The sequence below is a fragment of the Lissotriton vulgaris genome, chromosome 6 (genome assembly GCF_964263255.1).
Source record: "Lissotriton vulgaris chromosome 6, aLisVul1.2, whole genome shotgun sequence".
In the NCBI taxonomy this organism is placed as follows: Eukaryota; Metazoa; Chordata; class Amphibia; order Caudata; family Salamandridae; genus Lissotriton; species Lissotriton vulgaris.
Window position 1 is genome coordinate 1090859244 of NC_141694.1, and position 14007 is coordinate 1090873250.

The window sequence follows — 14007 nt, forward strand, 5'->3', positions numbered from 1 at the left end:
GAACATATATGTCTGCCCCTCTCCTGGCCAAACTGGGGAGACGCCCTGATGAGAGGTGTCTCCCCGGCTGTGGCCAACCTGGCACCTTCTACCACGTCCTCTGGGGATGTCCAGTTATCCAACAATTCTGGGACGGGGCGGTGCGAAAAATGGCAGAAGCTGTGGGAAAACCCATTCCTCTTTCCCCTAGGGAAGGACTTCTTAATGTATGGGGTGCAACTGACCTCGCTGAGATGGAGCTTCAGTGGGTGGCCCTGAGTTTTTTGCTGGTGAAGCGAGCGGTGGCGATGCACAGGGGTGCCCCCTAGAGGCCTCTCCTGGTGGGCTGGTTGGCAGAAATGGATAAATGCATGCTGGCTGAAAAATCTATATTCAAGGTCAGAGGATGCCCCAAGAAATGGGATAAAAAATGGGGACGCTGGAATGCCTACTGAGGCGAACTCTGTATCCCCCCATCGGTGGAAATGGCAATGGATAAGGCTGACTCGAGATGATGTAATGATCCTTAATGTGATTTCTTTCTGTATGTGCCTAATTTATTTGTTCCTGTATTGCAATGCTTCTATCGGACACTGACTCTGCTTTTGTTGATTTTTTATTTTCAATAAAATTTTAAAACAAAAAAAAAAAGATCAAAGGTCTTGGAGAAGACATTGTTTTAGGTTTAAAAGTTGGAACTCTATGAGCACGTTCTAACTCAAAATCCTTGTGGAACTTAATATTCAGAACATTTGGGATCCAAGTAAGTAAGAAGTCAATCACTGAAGGAGCAGATTTCTCACAATCCTCTGGTAATTCACAAATAGGAAGATTACTTCTATGATTCTGATCTTCCTGCTCAGTTAGGTCCCTTCTTAATGAAACCATGGAGCACTCCAAACTTTGGCTGTATTTAGCTTGTTTGTTTGTAAAGTCTACTACACTACTTATTCGGGTTTCAGCGTTGGAAACACGTAATGAGAGATTTTGTAGGTCATTTCGAATTGCCACCACCTCTACTTGAAGCAGATAGGTGTTTGTTTTGGTAACCTGTGCTATATTGTGAACAGTATTAAGTTGGAGTAATATAGTTGAGGCAGAGTCAGGACTATCTTTAGCTGTTGATTCCGGGGTAGGTGAGGTCTGCTTAGAGCGTTTCACATTACCCTTGGAGTCTCTGTCTTTGGTGCTAGCACCCATGCCTTCCGACATTGGATAAGGTTGGGAGAGCAACAATCTGATAACCTTAGGTTTGATAGAAGGAGCAGGTAAGGTGAGATATGGCCATAAAAATTTGGGTAAGGAAATACCTGCTGTGTGTAGCAAGGTTACACTGTAACACCCATGTGAAGCGAAAGTTTCGTACAAAAAAAGGTGAGGTATTAGTAATAAATCTCCAGGGAGTAAACCAACTGAAGAAAATGTTGTAAAAATAAATCAAGCACTGACTTATAATTTGCTTCTAAAACTAGATATTACCAACAAGCTATGCGCATACAGTGTAGGACTTGACATGGGCAGCCAATATGTAGAGGTAAAACAGTTGTAAAGGCAGACAGCTTTAAGATGCAATGCCACAGATAAAATATCTCTTAGTGGTAGGCCAGCAGTATTGAAGCAAAAACCACCCTAAAAGTAGACTTTCTGATTCTTAAAAAAATATATCACATGGAAGAGTTCCTGTCAGCGGCCGCCATCTTGTATGCTCTAATGGCATCAGATGCAAATATGCGCTTACTGAAAACTAGAAAATCGAAGACCAGGGTTCTAATAATGGAAGGGTTAATGTTCACAGTACCTTATGTTCAGCATAAGAGGTAAGTAGCCATTAAGCACAAATAAGCAAACTCCAACCTCTAAACGGCGAGCCGTGACGTAACTGTCATATCGGGCGTTCTTTCCAATATTCCTCTCAGAGGTTGGCCGGCAGTATTAAAGTAAATGCCACCAAAAATAGTAGTCTTTGTGTTTTTTTACAAAGAAATATATCCCATGGAGGAGTTTCTGTCAGCTGCTGTCATCTTGTATGCGCTAATGGCGTCAGAAGCAAGCATTCCCTTGACTGAAAAACTGTAAATTGGAAGACCAGAGGTCTAATAATGAAAGGGTTAATGTGCACTCTACTTCATGTTCAGCATAAGAGGTAACCTGCTGTTAAGCGCAGATAGGCTAGCTCAAACCTCTAAACGGCGAACCGTGACGTGACTGCCATATTGGGTGTCATCTCCGATTCTCGTCGTGGTCAGGAATGCCTCACGAGAAAAGACAACCAAAGAGGCAACTTAGAGCACCATTGAGATGCCTCCCGAAGTCACAGTTCATTCCGTCACTGTTCTGTGTCTAAGGGTGCTCGAAAATCACCCAAAAGACATCTTTAATCGAGCTTCCGCACCGGTGATACTACGGGGCTCAAAGGAATGCCGCCATCTCCATTGCGTGCTTAGCCACGCCCCCTACCTTTTGTATTTTTAAAACCAGCAATCCATTTTTATGTGGCATGGTTAACTGTTTTGCTGTGGCATTTTGTCCGTGATTTTTTTTGCATCAATTGTAATAAAATACAATGTAAGACTTTGACTTCATATCTGGATACTTAGGAACCTATTTATGAGAGCCCTTCATCACTTTTGCTCCACGTAAAGTGGTACATGCGTGATACAGGGCTCTCATAAAGATTTATGAAGCCATGCAACATCCACCCTTCGTGGCTTTGAAAGGCCTCATGAATCATGAGTAAGCCGACACAGAACAAATCGCTGTGTCACCTTATTCTGCTCCTGGGAGGAGTTCCTGGGAGTCGTGGTGGGTTTCCTCATGCAACACCCATGGAATTTGACACTGTCCCAGATTCACAAAGTGATGTAAACCTGGGTAAGCATCAAATCAGTACGCTTCCTGAGATGAGGCGTAACTAAGAGAAATATGCTAATTTCTCTTTCTTGTTTCCTCTTCCATGTGTGCTGCATTCAGCAGCACACATAGAGAGAGGAAAATGCCTCGTAGGATTGCTTTGGTGCAGGAAGGGGCCCCTTCCTGCACAAAAAAATCCTTCCTGCAATGGAGGCTTCCTTGCACCTTGGTGCAAGGGTGCCTATGTTGACTCCAGACTGCCAAAATGCAGCCAGAGCAGGCAGAAAGGGCATGAAGGCACTGTATTCCTGCCATGTTACTTTATAGTGCGTTGCTGCGCTGCCCTATGCCTAAATGTCATAAATTAGGCCCTCATCTCTGCTTAACAATTGGGACACAAACTTGTTAAAAACACCGATTAAAAAAGGGTGCTGCCTCTGTTCCTATTACTAATTGTGCTTCATAGCGGGAAACACAATGTGTGTCAGTAAATTGTTCGAGGGAGCAGATACCTCGGGGCACACAGCGTGCATTTTATGCTGTGAATCTCTAGCCCTAATCCCCAGCATTCAGTAAATCCCCTGGAAGGTGCCCCCAAAGTTTAAAGACAACTACAGTAGATCAATACACTAGGGCTTCATACCCTTGAGGCGGTACGTGGGCACAGCTTCCGTTGGTGCATCAGGTGCGGAACCCCAGGCCCCAAAGGCCTGAGAGGCCCACTGAACCCTGATTATTGCTCTAATCTAGAATTCATCAGTCAGGTACCACATTTCCTTCCTTTCATAAGGACCCATGGCAGACTGGATGCACTGCCGGGACCATACCACCATCCAAACTGGGAGGTATAGCATAGACACCAGCTTACTATTCTTCAATCAAGTGCGTATAATAAATTCTGGGTGAACATGTGCTACTTCTTCCACACACCTGGAAGACATTTGCAGGCATACCAGCAGTGCCAGGATCTCTGCTACACAACCAGATCTCAAGTTAGGACCTCACACGCATATTCCCACAGTGGTCATGCTACACACACCTACGCTACCCAACATGCTGGTCCACCTATACTGGCTCTAGACAGAGAGCAACAATGACAAACTAACACCATTTGCACACTATTAAAAAGCCAGGTATGATAACAAAAAACATAGGCTCCAAAACACAACTGTAAGTGTGTCACCTTTATTGACTAGATTCGTGTTTCAGCTAGGCTTTTCATTAATTCACATCCCTGCTTTATCCCGTTATTGCTGTTTTTCCATCTTTCGCTTATCTTTTCTTTCACCGTTTTTCTGGGTGCAAGACTGATGAGGAAAAATAAGCTCCGGTCTCCAAAAACGTGTGCCGGTGTTCTCTACCTGCAACAACCGGCTTTCCTCCTTATATCAGTTCTCGACTGACGCCAGTGTAACATGCAAGGCTTTCTACCTTAATGTTACTATATATGTATCGCAGTAGGTGGCTATCTCAAGGGACTCAGGCAGGGCTAGAAGCAAAGAAAATCAACACTGTTTTAAATGCAGATTTGAAAACAGGCCCGGTTATAGTGGGTGGGCCGGGTAGGCCACGCACACCCAAACATAAGTCTGGCCCACCCAAACATGAATCTTGGCCCTTGCTGCTGAAACAGCTTCCCCGGCACACACACGGCCGCACCTGAGCACTTCACAGGTCTTTTAAAGACCATTTACATGCTAACAAGGCTTTGTTGTTTTTCACCCCTTCTTAGAGCCCCTGCAGCTCCACTCTGCATATTGCTGGAAGAATCAGCCACCCTTCCCTGAAATTCTTTCTTAGCCCCCCCCCCACCCCCCCTCCCCGAACTTTGCCTCTAGTTGCGCCTCTGCTGCAGAAATCCTCTGCTGTTTAAAATGCTGGGGGCAGTTATTTTCCCACATTCGGTGAGGACATTTTCCTCAAAGTTGGAAGTGCCGTTTTTTCAGAAGATGCTTAAGATCTTCACGAGGATTTTCTTTTAAGAACCATGGTTTGTGCCCACTCTGCTGTAGTAAATGCTCAGCTCTTAATGACGTTTAAACAGACTTGCTTTATTTAATTACAGCCAATAACTTGGTGAAAATTGGGATAGTCTGTAATCTACGTGTGGAAACCAAAACTGGATGCGTTCTCCTTGTGTAATGTAACTGGTGCTCAGGCAAAGCACTCCAATAATATGGCAACATTAAACATGAAATGTGGCAGAAAGTGCCTTATAAATCAGACCACTCAAGATTCCAGGCACTTGTCCTTTGGATCGAGGCGCACCAGCAGTGCTACGTGTTTATGCCACAATTGAGAGCTCTGGAGCGGAGACTACGGGGCACTGCACTTTTCTCATAGTGTCTGCAGTCAGTCAAAAACGTGTTCAGAATACATGCCATCCATCCCTGGCCATTCTGCAGTGAGCACAAAGTGGTTACATACTCCTGTTGTAATTGTGATTCTGTTGAAATGGGTGTGAAGGGACCGTTTTGATGGGCCTACACGGTCTTCAAAATAATAAGGTTAAAGTGCCACTTTATTTTTCAATAAAAATATTTTAAATCTAAAAAATAAAAAAAATAAAATGAAGTGCTCACTTGCTATTTAAGTCATTCCCAACTTTATGGCCCACCACTTTCAAATGTCACTAGCTGCCACTGGCAGCAACATTAAGAAGGCCAACAGAAAATGGCCACTGAAATGTAAAACGTTCCTCTGAAAGTTTTTTTTTCTTCTTCTAGGTGTTGCATGATTGGGCCTGGGCTCTTTCTCACAGCCCCCCCAATCACTCATCTCCTTTTAGAAAGGTGGGCTGTGCCCCAGCCCACTCGTGCAGGTAGAATAGGGGCATGGCGAAGGGGAAGGGGACAAAACCTTTCTTTCACATAAATGCAAGACAACAGTAAAAAATGTCCAGATAACTGGTGATTAATGATCCTGCTGGAGAGCAATCCTTTGTTGGTAGTTTTGAAATGCAGACAAACTGTAGTTTATGTGGATAGTTCAGTGGGTTACTGCCTTGGTTACAGAGATCCTTTTGTTACGTGCAGTTCAGACGTTACAATCCTAACAGGACAGTGACCTATGAACTGTCATCAAAGAACTGCATACAAACCAGAAAGATATAATTAGAACTTTTTGTTTTCGTGTAGTTAATATGTCTCCAGTCTTTCATTATTCTAATGTTGCTATAAAGAGTTTGTTAAGGCAGACATACATTTTAATCAGTAAAGCCCCCCCACACCACCACTTGTGTATGCTTTAAATCCTGTGTTTGTGCTTCTCCAGACCAAACTCTCTTAAAACATACTTCCCACCAGTATGGATGACATGTGATTTCAACTCTTAGTAATACTCAATGGCTTATGGGACATTCCATATAGGCTGATTTACATACTTGTATGATTCATTGTCTCTGCATAATAATGTGGGCACGATGTAAAGTACTGTGACACCCTAAACTATGAGTAGCGCTATACAACTAATGAAGTGCATATGTCAGAGAGGGGCTACGTGGATATGAAGGGCACTGGTGGAGGGTGGTAGTGAGGGAAGTTGAGGAGGAGGTCATGGGGAGAGGCTACGGAGAGATGAGGGGCCCTGGTGGAGGGTGGTAGGGAGGGAGTCTGAGGAGTAGGTCATGAGTTGGAGGGGCTATGGAGAGATGAGTGGCACTGGTGGAGCAAGGCAGTGAGGGCATCTGAGAATGGGGTCATGGGGTGCAGGGGGATACAGAGAGATGAGGGGCACTAGTGGAGGGTGGTAGTGAGGGAGTCTGAGGAGAAGACCATGAGAGGGAGAGGCTACTGAGATATGAGGGGCACTGGTGGAGGGTGGTAGTGAGGGAGTCTGAGGAGTAGGTCATGAGTTTGGAGGGGCTATGGAGAGATGAGGGACACGGGTGGAGCGTGGCAGTGAGGGTATCCGAGGTGGGGCCATAGGGGAGGGACTATGGAGCTATAAGGAGCACTAGTTAAAGGTGGAAATGACTGGGTGCAAGGAGGTGGTCATGGGGGTGTTGGGGGGCTACAGAGAGATGAGGGGCACTGGTGGAGGGTGGTAGTGAGGGAGTCTGAGGAGGAGGTCATGAGGGGGAGAGGCTAAAGAGAGATAAGGTGCACTGTTGGAGGGTGGTAGTGAGGGAATCCGAGGAGGGGTAATGGGGAGAGGGGCTATGGAGCAATGGGGGTCCCTGGTGGAGGGTGGTCTTAAGGGAGTCTGAGGAGGAGGTCATGAGGGAGAGAGGCTACATAGAGATGTGGGGCACTGTTTGAGGATGGGAGCGAGGACATCTGAGGAGGAAGGCATGAGGTGGAGGGGCTATGGAGAGATGAAGGGAACTGTGGAGGGTGGTAGTAAAGGTATCTATGGAGAAAGAGCTCAGTGTTGAGGCACCAATAAAGACTTTTGCACCAGCGCTAAAGCCGACCCTCTCTTGGCCTTTCTGTTTTTGTTTATTTAATTAGCAGTCGGGTCATTAGGGCCTCTGTGGAATATATTTTAAAGTGTGTGCTCATTTTATTTACTGTTATATTCAATGATTTAATTTTGAGGGTAATTTTCCGAATGTTTTTTACCGGGAATAATGAAAATGGAGTTGAATGGTGGCAGATATGGGGCTGGGGCTCAAGGTCAGCTGTGAGCTAAGGTGCACAAGAGTTGGATGGTAGAAAATGGATAATCAGGCCAGGTTGTAATGAAGAGAGATTCTCTCTGAAGACTGGCAATGAGGGAGGCTGAGTAGTGTTCCTTGCCTTATACTTCCACCTCAGAAACCTCTTCTTCCCATCAAAGGGACCTTACATGAGATACATTTCAAAAAGAAAAATTAAATGTTAGTTAATCAGGCATTTTCTAAGCGCAGGCAGTGGTCCGTGGGACCATTGTCTGCTCTTAAAAAATATTTTTGCATCCATTCACAAAGAGAAAGGGATCTCCTGTTGACTCCTTCCTCTTTCCGAGTGGCTTACCGCCTACTTGAAGTAGGTGGTAAACTGCAAGTGTTTTACAATTGCGGTTAGAAAACAATGATACATGCAAATGCGGCTCGCTATTAGGAAGGGACGCCCTTGGAATGCCCCTTCCTAATACAGACATGCACAATAGCGTTTGTACAAACCAACACCCTTTTTTGCAGTCGCAAACGGGCATATTGCCCGTTTGGGACTGCAAAAAAAGGTTGTACATCTGGCCCTTAGTAAACTAAAAGGGAAGTCTGTGTTGTGCCTTACTTGTGGCTTAAATTCTTAGTGCAGATGAAGCACTATTATAGTAGACTAAATCAATCAGAAAATGTATTTTTAAATAAACTCTGTGTTGCGTGATAGGGCACCTTGTAGTGTTGGTGCTCACTCTTAGCGGTATTATCCTAATTCGTAAATAGTTGCTATGGTGCTCAAGGGAGGGGGAAATCACCCACACCCCTGATATGTGACCCCTAGGGATCTACCTTACAAATGAGAACAAGCCAGAGCACTCAAATATCAAATGATATATGAGTGCTCAGGCTTGTTCTCACAGAAAATGTGCTTTGTACAGTGCACATCTAGAACACATGCATTTGAAAGTGCCCTCTTATGTGATGATGAGTAAAGGGGGCTCAGGGAAATAAAGGTTTGGCTAGGATCACACAATTTGGTCGAGCACGGAAGCCAGGATTGATCCCAGGATTTCTAGTTTTACATTTTGCAATTCAGCAACTGGATGGGTGTCTCAATTTCCTGTATTGCATTACAGATTGATGCTTTATCTTTTATAATTTTACTATTTTAGCACATGAGAAAGGAGCTCACGGAAACCTATGTATGGATGAGTTTATGAGGGAGTTTTCAAAGCATAATAGAAGGTTACCTCTTTGACTGAACTGCTAGTTTTGAAATGGTCGGTGAGAAAACTGCTGGCAGTTTTCATAAAATACTAATTTCTCTTTTTTCAAATGTGTGACTGTTTTTCAAGAATGTGTATCTTTGAAAGTACATCGCAAAATAATGAAAAGAAAGTAAAATCTATCAAGTTAAATTTGTGCAGAGAAATAAGTGTTGGACAAATTGCAACAAGTAAATAGCTAGCCTTTCTAATACAATGATGTCAAGGCTTTCGTGTGGTAATAGGGACTTCCTTAATCTTGAACTATTATAATATTCTTGGTATTCAAGTACTTGTATTGAAGCCTGGCCTGCTGGAATTCAAGGGTTTGTAGTCAGGTGCAGACATTGCTCTTACTTTTAAATAACTCTCCACATGCTCTGTATACACACAAAATCAATCCGTGGTATAATGGTGACTGTTTGCAAGCAGATATGATGCAATCTAGGGCTTGTAGGCTACTTCCAGAAGCAACAAATTTGGCCCGCAGTGCAGGGGCAGCTCCTACACTAGGGCGGAGGAGCGTTGCCTCACGGCTTTCTCGCAGTGCGAGAAGCAGAAACATAAAATGGTAATAACTTTGAGGTATTACCATTTTATGTTTGCTTGCGGGTGGGTGCGGCTGCTCTGCAAGCAAGGCTAGGGAGGAGTGGTGTTCCCACTCCTGAGTGCGTAAAGACTATTTGGTCGGCGCTCTGGGGCCGCCCAAACCAGCCATGCACACTCTGTCCTTCTCCATCTCCATGCTGATTAATTAAAATGAATATAATAAAAAAAAACCAGAGCGACACTCCCCCAGTCCCCCACTCCTCCCCCGTCATGCCAGCTGTGACTGCTGCAGTGCCCCCCCCCCCCCCCTCCCCCCGAAAGCACCCTTGGCCTACCCAAATAAAAATACCTGGCGCCGGGCCTGTTTGGGAACATCTTGGTACTGCCATATTAGCTTTCTACATTACATTAAGTAACTTTTAGAAACGTACATCAATGAAAATTAAAGCTGTATTTTTCTCTTGTGCATTGCACCGGAACGAACACGTAACTTTCAGATGATTGTTACATATTGTATTGTGCTTGCATTTAATAACCTAAGTCAATGCCCCCGGGAATTCGTTAGCATCAATATACCACTTCAAAATAAATAAATATGTAAATCATCAGGGCAAGGTGCTTCAATCCTTCAGCGCCTTATCACATTATGCCCCCTGCTCACCTGACGTTTAGCTTTAGAAATGCTCATGATATTTCTTCTATACATGTCGTTGCTGCCCTTGTTGTACTCGTGCATAGCAAAGGTCATGGCCTTCTTTAGACCCTCGTCCTGCACATCAACGTCTTCCCAGCCTCCCGGCATACCACACCTTGCCGTAGGCACCGCGGCGTAGAGGACCGCGACGGCCATTAAGGAGACCTGACACGCGCCAAGCATTTTCTCTGTCTCCTTGAGTCTCCCCTGCTGTCTCGTGCTCTCCTTCCCCGCTCCGTGAATAGACATTCGCAAGATGCTCGACGGTTATTTAAGTCCGTTTGCAGGCAGGGCTTGCCAAACTCATCCCATGACACCTTCTCATGTTTTCTTTCAGATTTCAAAACGCAACGGGGGTTTGGCAGTCAATCCTGAAGTCATCTGCCTAGTGTTATGCAACTGTAAATACAGCTGGAGGCTTAGAGAGGAAAATCAGCTAAACTAAATATTAACCTACGGCCCGGGGCAAGCGGTCTGCAGAATATCACAGTCTTGTACTCTGTGAAGATTACATGAGCATCTACATCTGGTCCCAGGCCTTCCCGTCACGTTTTTTTTAAACCAAGGAAAAAAGGTTTCCAGACTAAAGCATTTTTTTCATTCTGGTAACCCAACTCTCCGGACAGAAAATTATAAACACGCGCAATGTAACAATGGTCGCCTCACTCACGCGAGAGTTTATCCTTTGGAATTTGTTGCGCAGTTGCTATTCTGTTGGTAGAGGAGGGTGAAGTGGAATTTTCCTTGGTTTTGAAAGCAGAGTGTCCGGAGCTGATTTTCATGACGTCCTTCTATACTTAATCTTACCGAGAAATCGGATGAGCAAAGGGCGTGCACATAGCCAGCAACACTGTATTCTGCTCTAATAATAACGTCACCAGCAGGGATATGTAAGGGTCTGATAGTTTAAACAAAGCTAAGGATTAGGGAGTTCACAGAGACCACAGATGTTGACAATTGATAAAAGAAGGGCAATGCTATTTGTGTAGCGCTTTGGTGCAACAAGTTTTGTTAACCTATTGGCATTCATATAATGGTCACCACCATTGCTAGGGCATTGCGACAGATAACCTCTCACAGGCGTGCACGTTCCCCCCATCCTTCTTGGCCATACAATGCAAGTCAAGTCAAGTCAAAGTATGCTTTATTCGAGGTTTCACTCATAAAAGCAGATACATTCAACATTTTAAAAATACAAATAAATTTACAATTAATTATATTAAGAGCTAAAGCATTCATTTTACAATTATTGACTTGGATAGCAATTCCAGTTTTAGGAATTAGAAACAGTGCAAAGTAAGCAATTTGTTAAAAATAGTACAAAAGTTAAAATGTACCTGATTAAAACAATTTCATAAGTAAAAACATAGGCATAGAATATAGACAAGGTAATTGGTCAGAGAATAGTCAAATGACTAGCAGTCTCTGTCTGATCGACCATGCCCATCCAAGATACTTGGCAGTAGCTATTGATATCCATGTCAGACTGTTAGTGCGAATAATACACAAGGCAACAGTACTGCTGGTGGTTCCCAAGTTCTTGCACATCGGTGTTAACCAAGTACGCCGTGGATCAGAATAAGCTGTGCAAGAAAATAAAAAATGACCAATTGTTTCTTTGGCGGTACCACAAGCAGGACAACTGTCGCTCGCTCCACCGTCCCATTCTGCTGTCAAAACTCTAAGGGGGAGCGCACCTGCTCTTAATTGGAAAAGGAGCTTTCTATCACCAGGCCTTGTTATGATGTCCCAATAGGGTTCCAGGCAGGGATAAAGTTTAGCTTCTAGGAATGTTCCAGCCATAGATCCTGTACTCGAGCTGCCCCAGCCCCTAGAGGCTACCTTCTCCCAGTAGATTTCTTTTAAGACTCTTTTAGTCGGAAAAGGCGCTGGGTCTACCCAAAGTGATCTCAGACCAAGCTCAGTCAAAATTGCACTGAGTGATTTGAGCACTCAATTTTGTGGAATGCATCTGCCTTGATAATGTCTCGGAACCCCTCGGCATAATGGGAAAGCTCAGGAGTCGTCCAGAGCCTTCGCCAATACAGAATCGGTCGGAGCCTAACCAAGTCTGTAACCGCTTTTCTGCCCAGATCATACCTCAGGGGCAACAAGGGAGTACTTTTAGGTACACCAGTTATTGCCCGGAAAAACGTATTTTCCGAGGTTTGAAGTGCAGCTACCTTCTCAAACCCCCATTGCTCAGCACCATAAAGTGCGGAGCCAAGAGCCTTTGCTTCATATACCTGGAGAACAGACTTTACGGGTTTAGTCAGGGATTTTCTATTCTCTAAACTGATAGCACCTGACAGTTGTCTGTGTCTCAGTGTGGCAAGATATATGTGCTGGCTCCATCTGTTCTTACTCGATATATGAATCCCCAAATATGTGAAAGCATTCACCAACTCTAGAGGGCGGCCATTCATAGTAATTTTAGATTTAAAGCTACAGTGGGGGTTGAAAACCATAAGTTTTGTTTTGGCCACATTGACCTCCAGGCCATGCTCCTCACAGAATAGATCAAAGATGGAAAAAGCGTTCTGGAGTCCGCTTGGAGTCTTTGATAGGATGAGCGTGTCGTCTGCAAACATTAAAATAGGCATTTTTATGCCAGATAGTGAAGGAGCATCCACCTTTGCAGACAACATACGGGCTACAACGCCATTAATGAATAGTGTAAAGAGGGTGGGTGCCATTGAGCAAACTTGTTGGACGCCCCGCTCAACCGGGAAGTCCTCAGTTACCTTACCATGTCCCCCCCACTGAATCCTAGCAAAGTTTGTTTCATGAAGTCTTATTATCAGTGACAATAGTTCTGTAGGAACACCCATAGTCTTGAGGACTGACCACAGCTTGGACCGTGGCACTAGGTCGAAGGCAGCCCACAAGTCGACAAAGGCTGCGTATAAACTGCCCCCGCTCAGTACCATGGTCCTCCATTGCAACAAGGTAAAGCGTAAAACCTGGTCCACCGTGCTTGTTGACCTACGGAATCCCGCTTGGAAAGGTGACAGAGCGTTTTTCTCCTCTGCCCAGTCAAGCAGCCTGTTCACAATCACACGCCCCACTACCTTTTGGATGGCGTCAATAAGGCTTATCGGCCTGTAATTGCCAGGCTGTGATTGGTCACCCTTCTTAAACACTGGTATTATTACCGCACCCTGCCAGGATGTTGGTACCTCTGCACCCTGGGCAATAGCGTTAATAAGAAGGTAGATGTACTTACACCAGCGTTCCTTATCGTTGATAAAGACATCCGCTGGAACTCCATCTAGTCCTGGAGCGCGCCCGCTGGACACAGAGCTCAAGGCCGCCATGATCTCATTTGAGCTGAAGGATTTATCTTTAAAGTGGGTTTGACTTATACCCACTAATGTGGAGACCTGTTTAGGCTCAGCATACTGTGTTTTAAAGTATTTTATCCACTCCTCTTCTGGAACGTTGTTACCTGGGGGCTCGGGTTGCCCCTCACTACCCCACTTGACAATGCTCTAGAATAACCTAGAATCATTTCTATCACAGGCTACGTTTAGCTCAGACCAGTGATGCTCATCCCAGGCTTTGTTTGCCTTCGCTATACTAGCCTTATACTCCTTTCTAGCAGATTGGATAGCAATGGGCTGTCTCCCTTTTATGGCAGCTCCTAGGGCCAGTCGTGCTTCCCTGCAATGGGCATTAAACCATTTTGCTTGTTTGGGTGCTCTCACTCTGGTGACTTTTACGGGCTTCAAAAAGTGTTTTTTGATTACACAAAAGAGAGTATCATGAATTTCAACCACAGTACACGACCCAGAACTAGAGGAATTGATGTGTTCTAGGGCTAGTATTGCTTTATCTGCCTCACAGTTAATGTTGGCAGTGGCCTGCTGGTTGGTCGCTACATTTACCCACCTTAACCTGCGCATGTCATTTGTAGGGACAATTAAGGGAGGAATAAGGACATTAGATCCTATGGACTCGCCATACAATGCATCCTCCCCTTCCACCAATCATTCAGGGGACAACAGTTTGTGGTGAACAAAGGCCGCAGTTTGTTACAAAACATGGATCTTATATCACACAACTTACTGCTTGGTCATTCGTGA

The 14007-nt window shown here is 44.7% G+C and overlaps 1 protein-coding gene across 1 annotated transcript in view; it reads right to left on the minus strand.

Annotated features, from left to right (window-relative positions):
- LOC147708456 (cystatin-like) overlaps positions 1–10739 on the minus strand; it is a 64910-nt gene extending 54171 nt beyond the window's left edge. Inside the window, exon 1 of the mRNA XM_086927152.1 lies at positions 9890–10739. Coding sequence (XP_086783278.1) covers positions 9890–10171 — 282 coding nt within the window. The 5' untranslated portion in view covers positions 10172–10739. The remainder of the gene's footprint in view (positions 1–9889) is intronic.
- Between the last annotated feature and the right edge of the window lie 3268 nt (positions 10740–14007).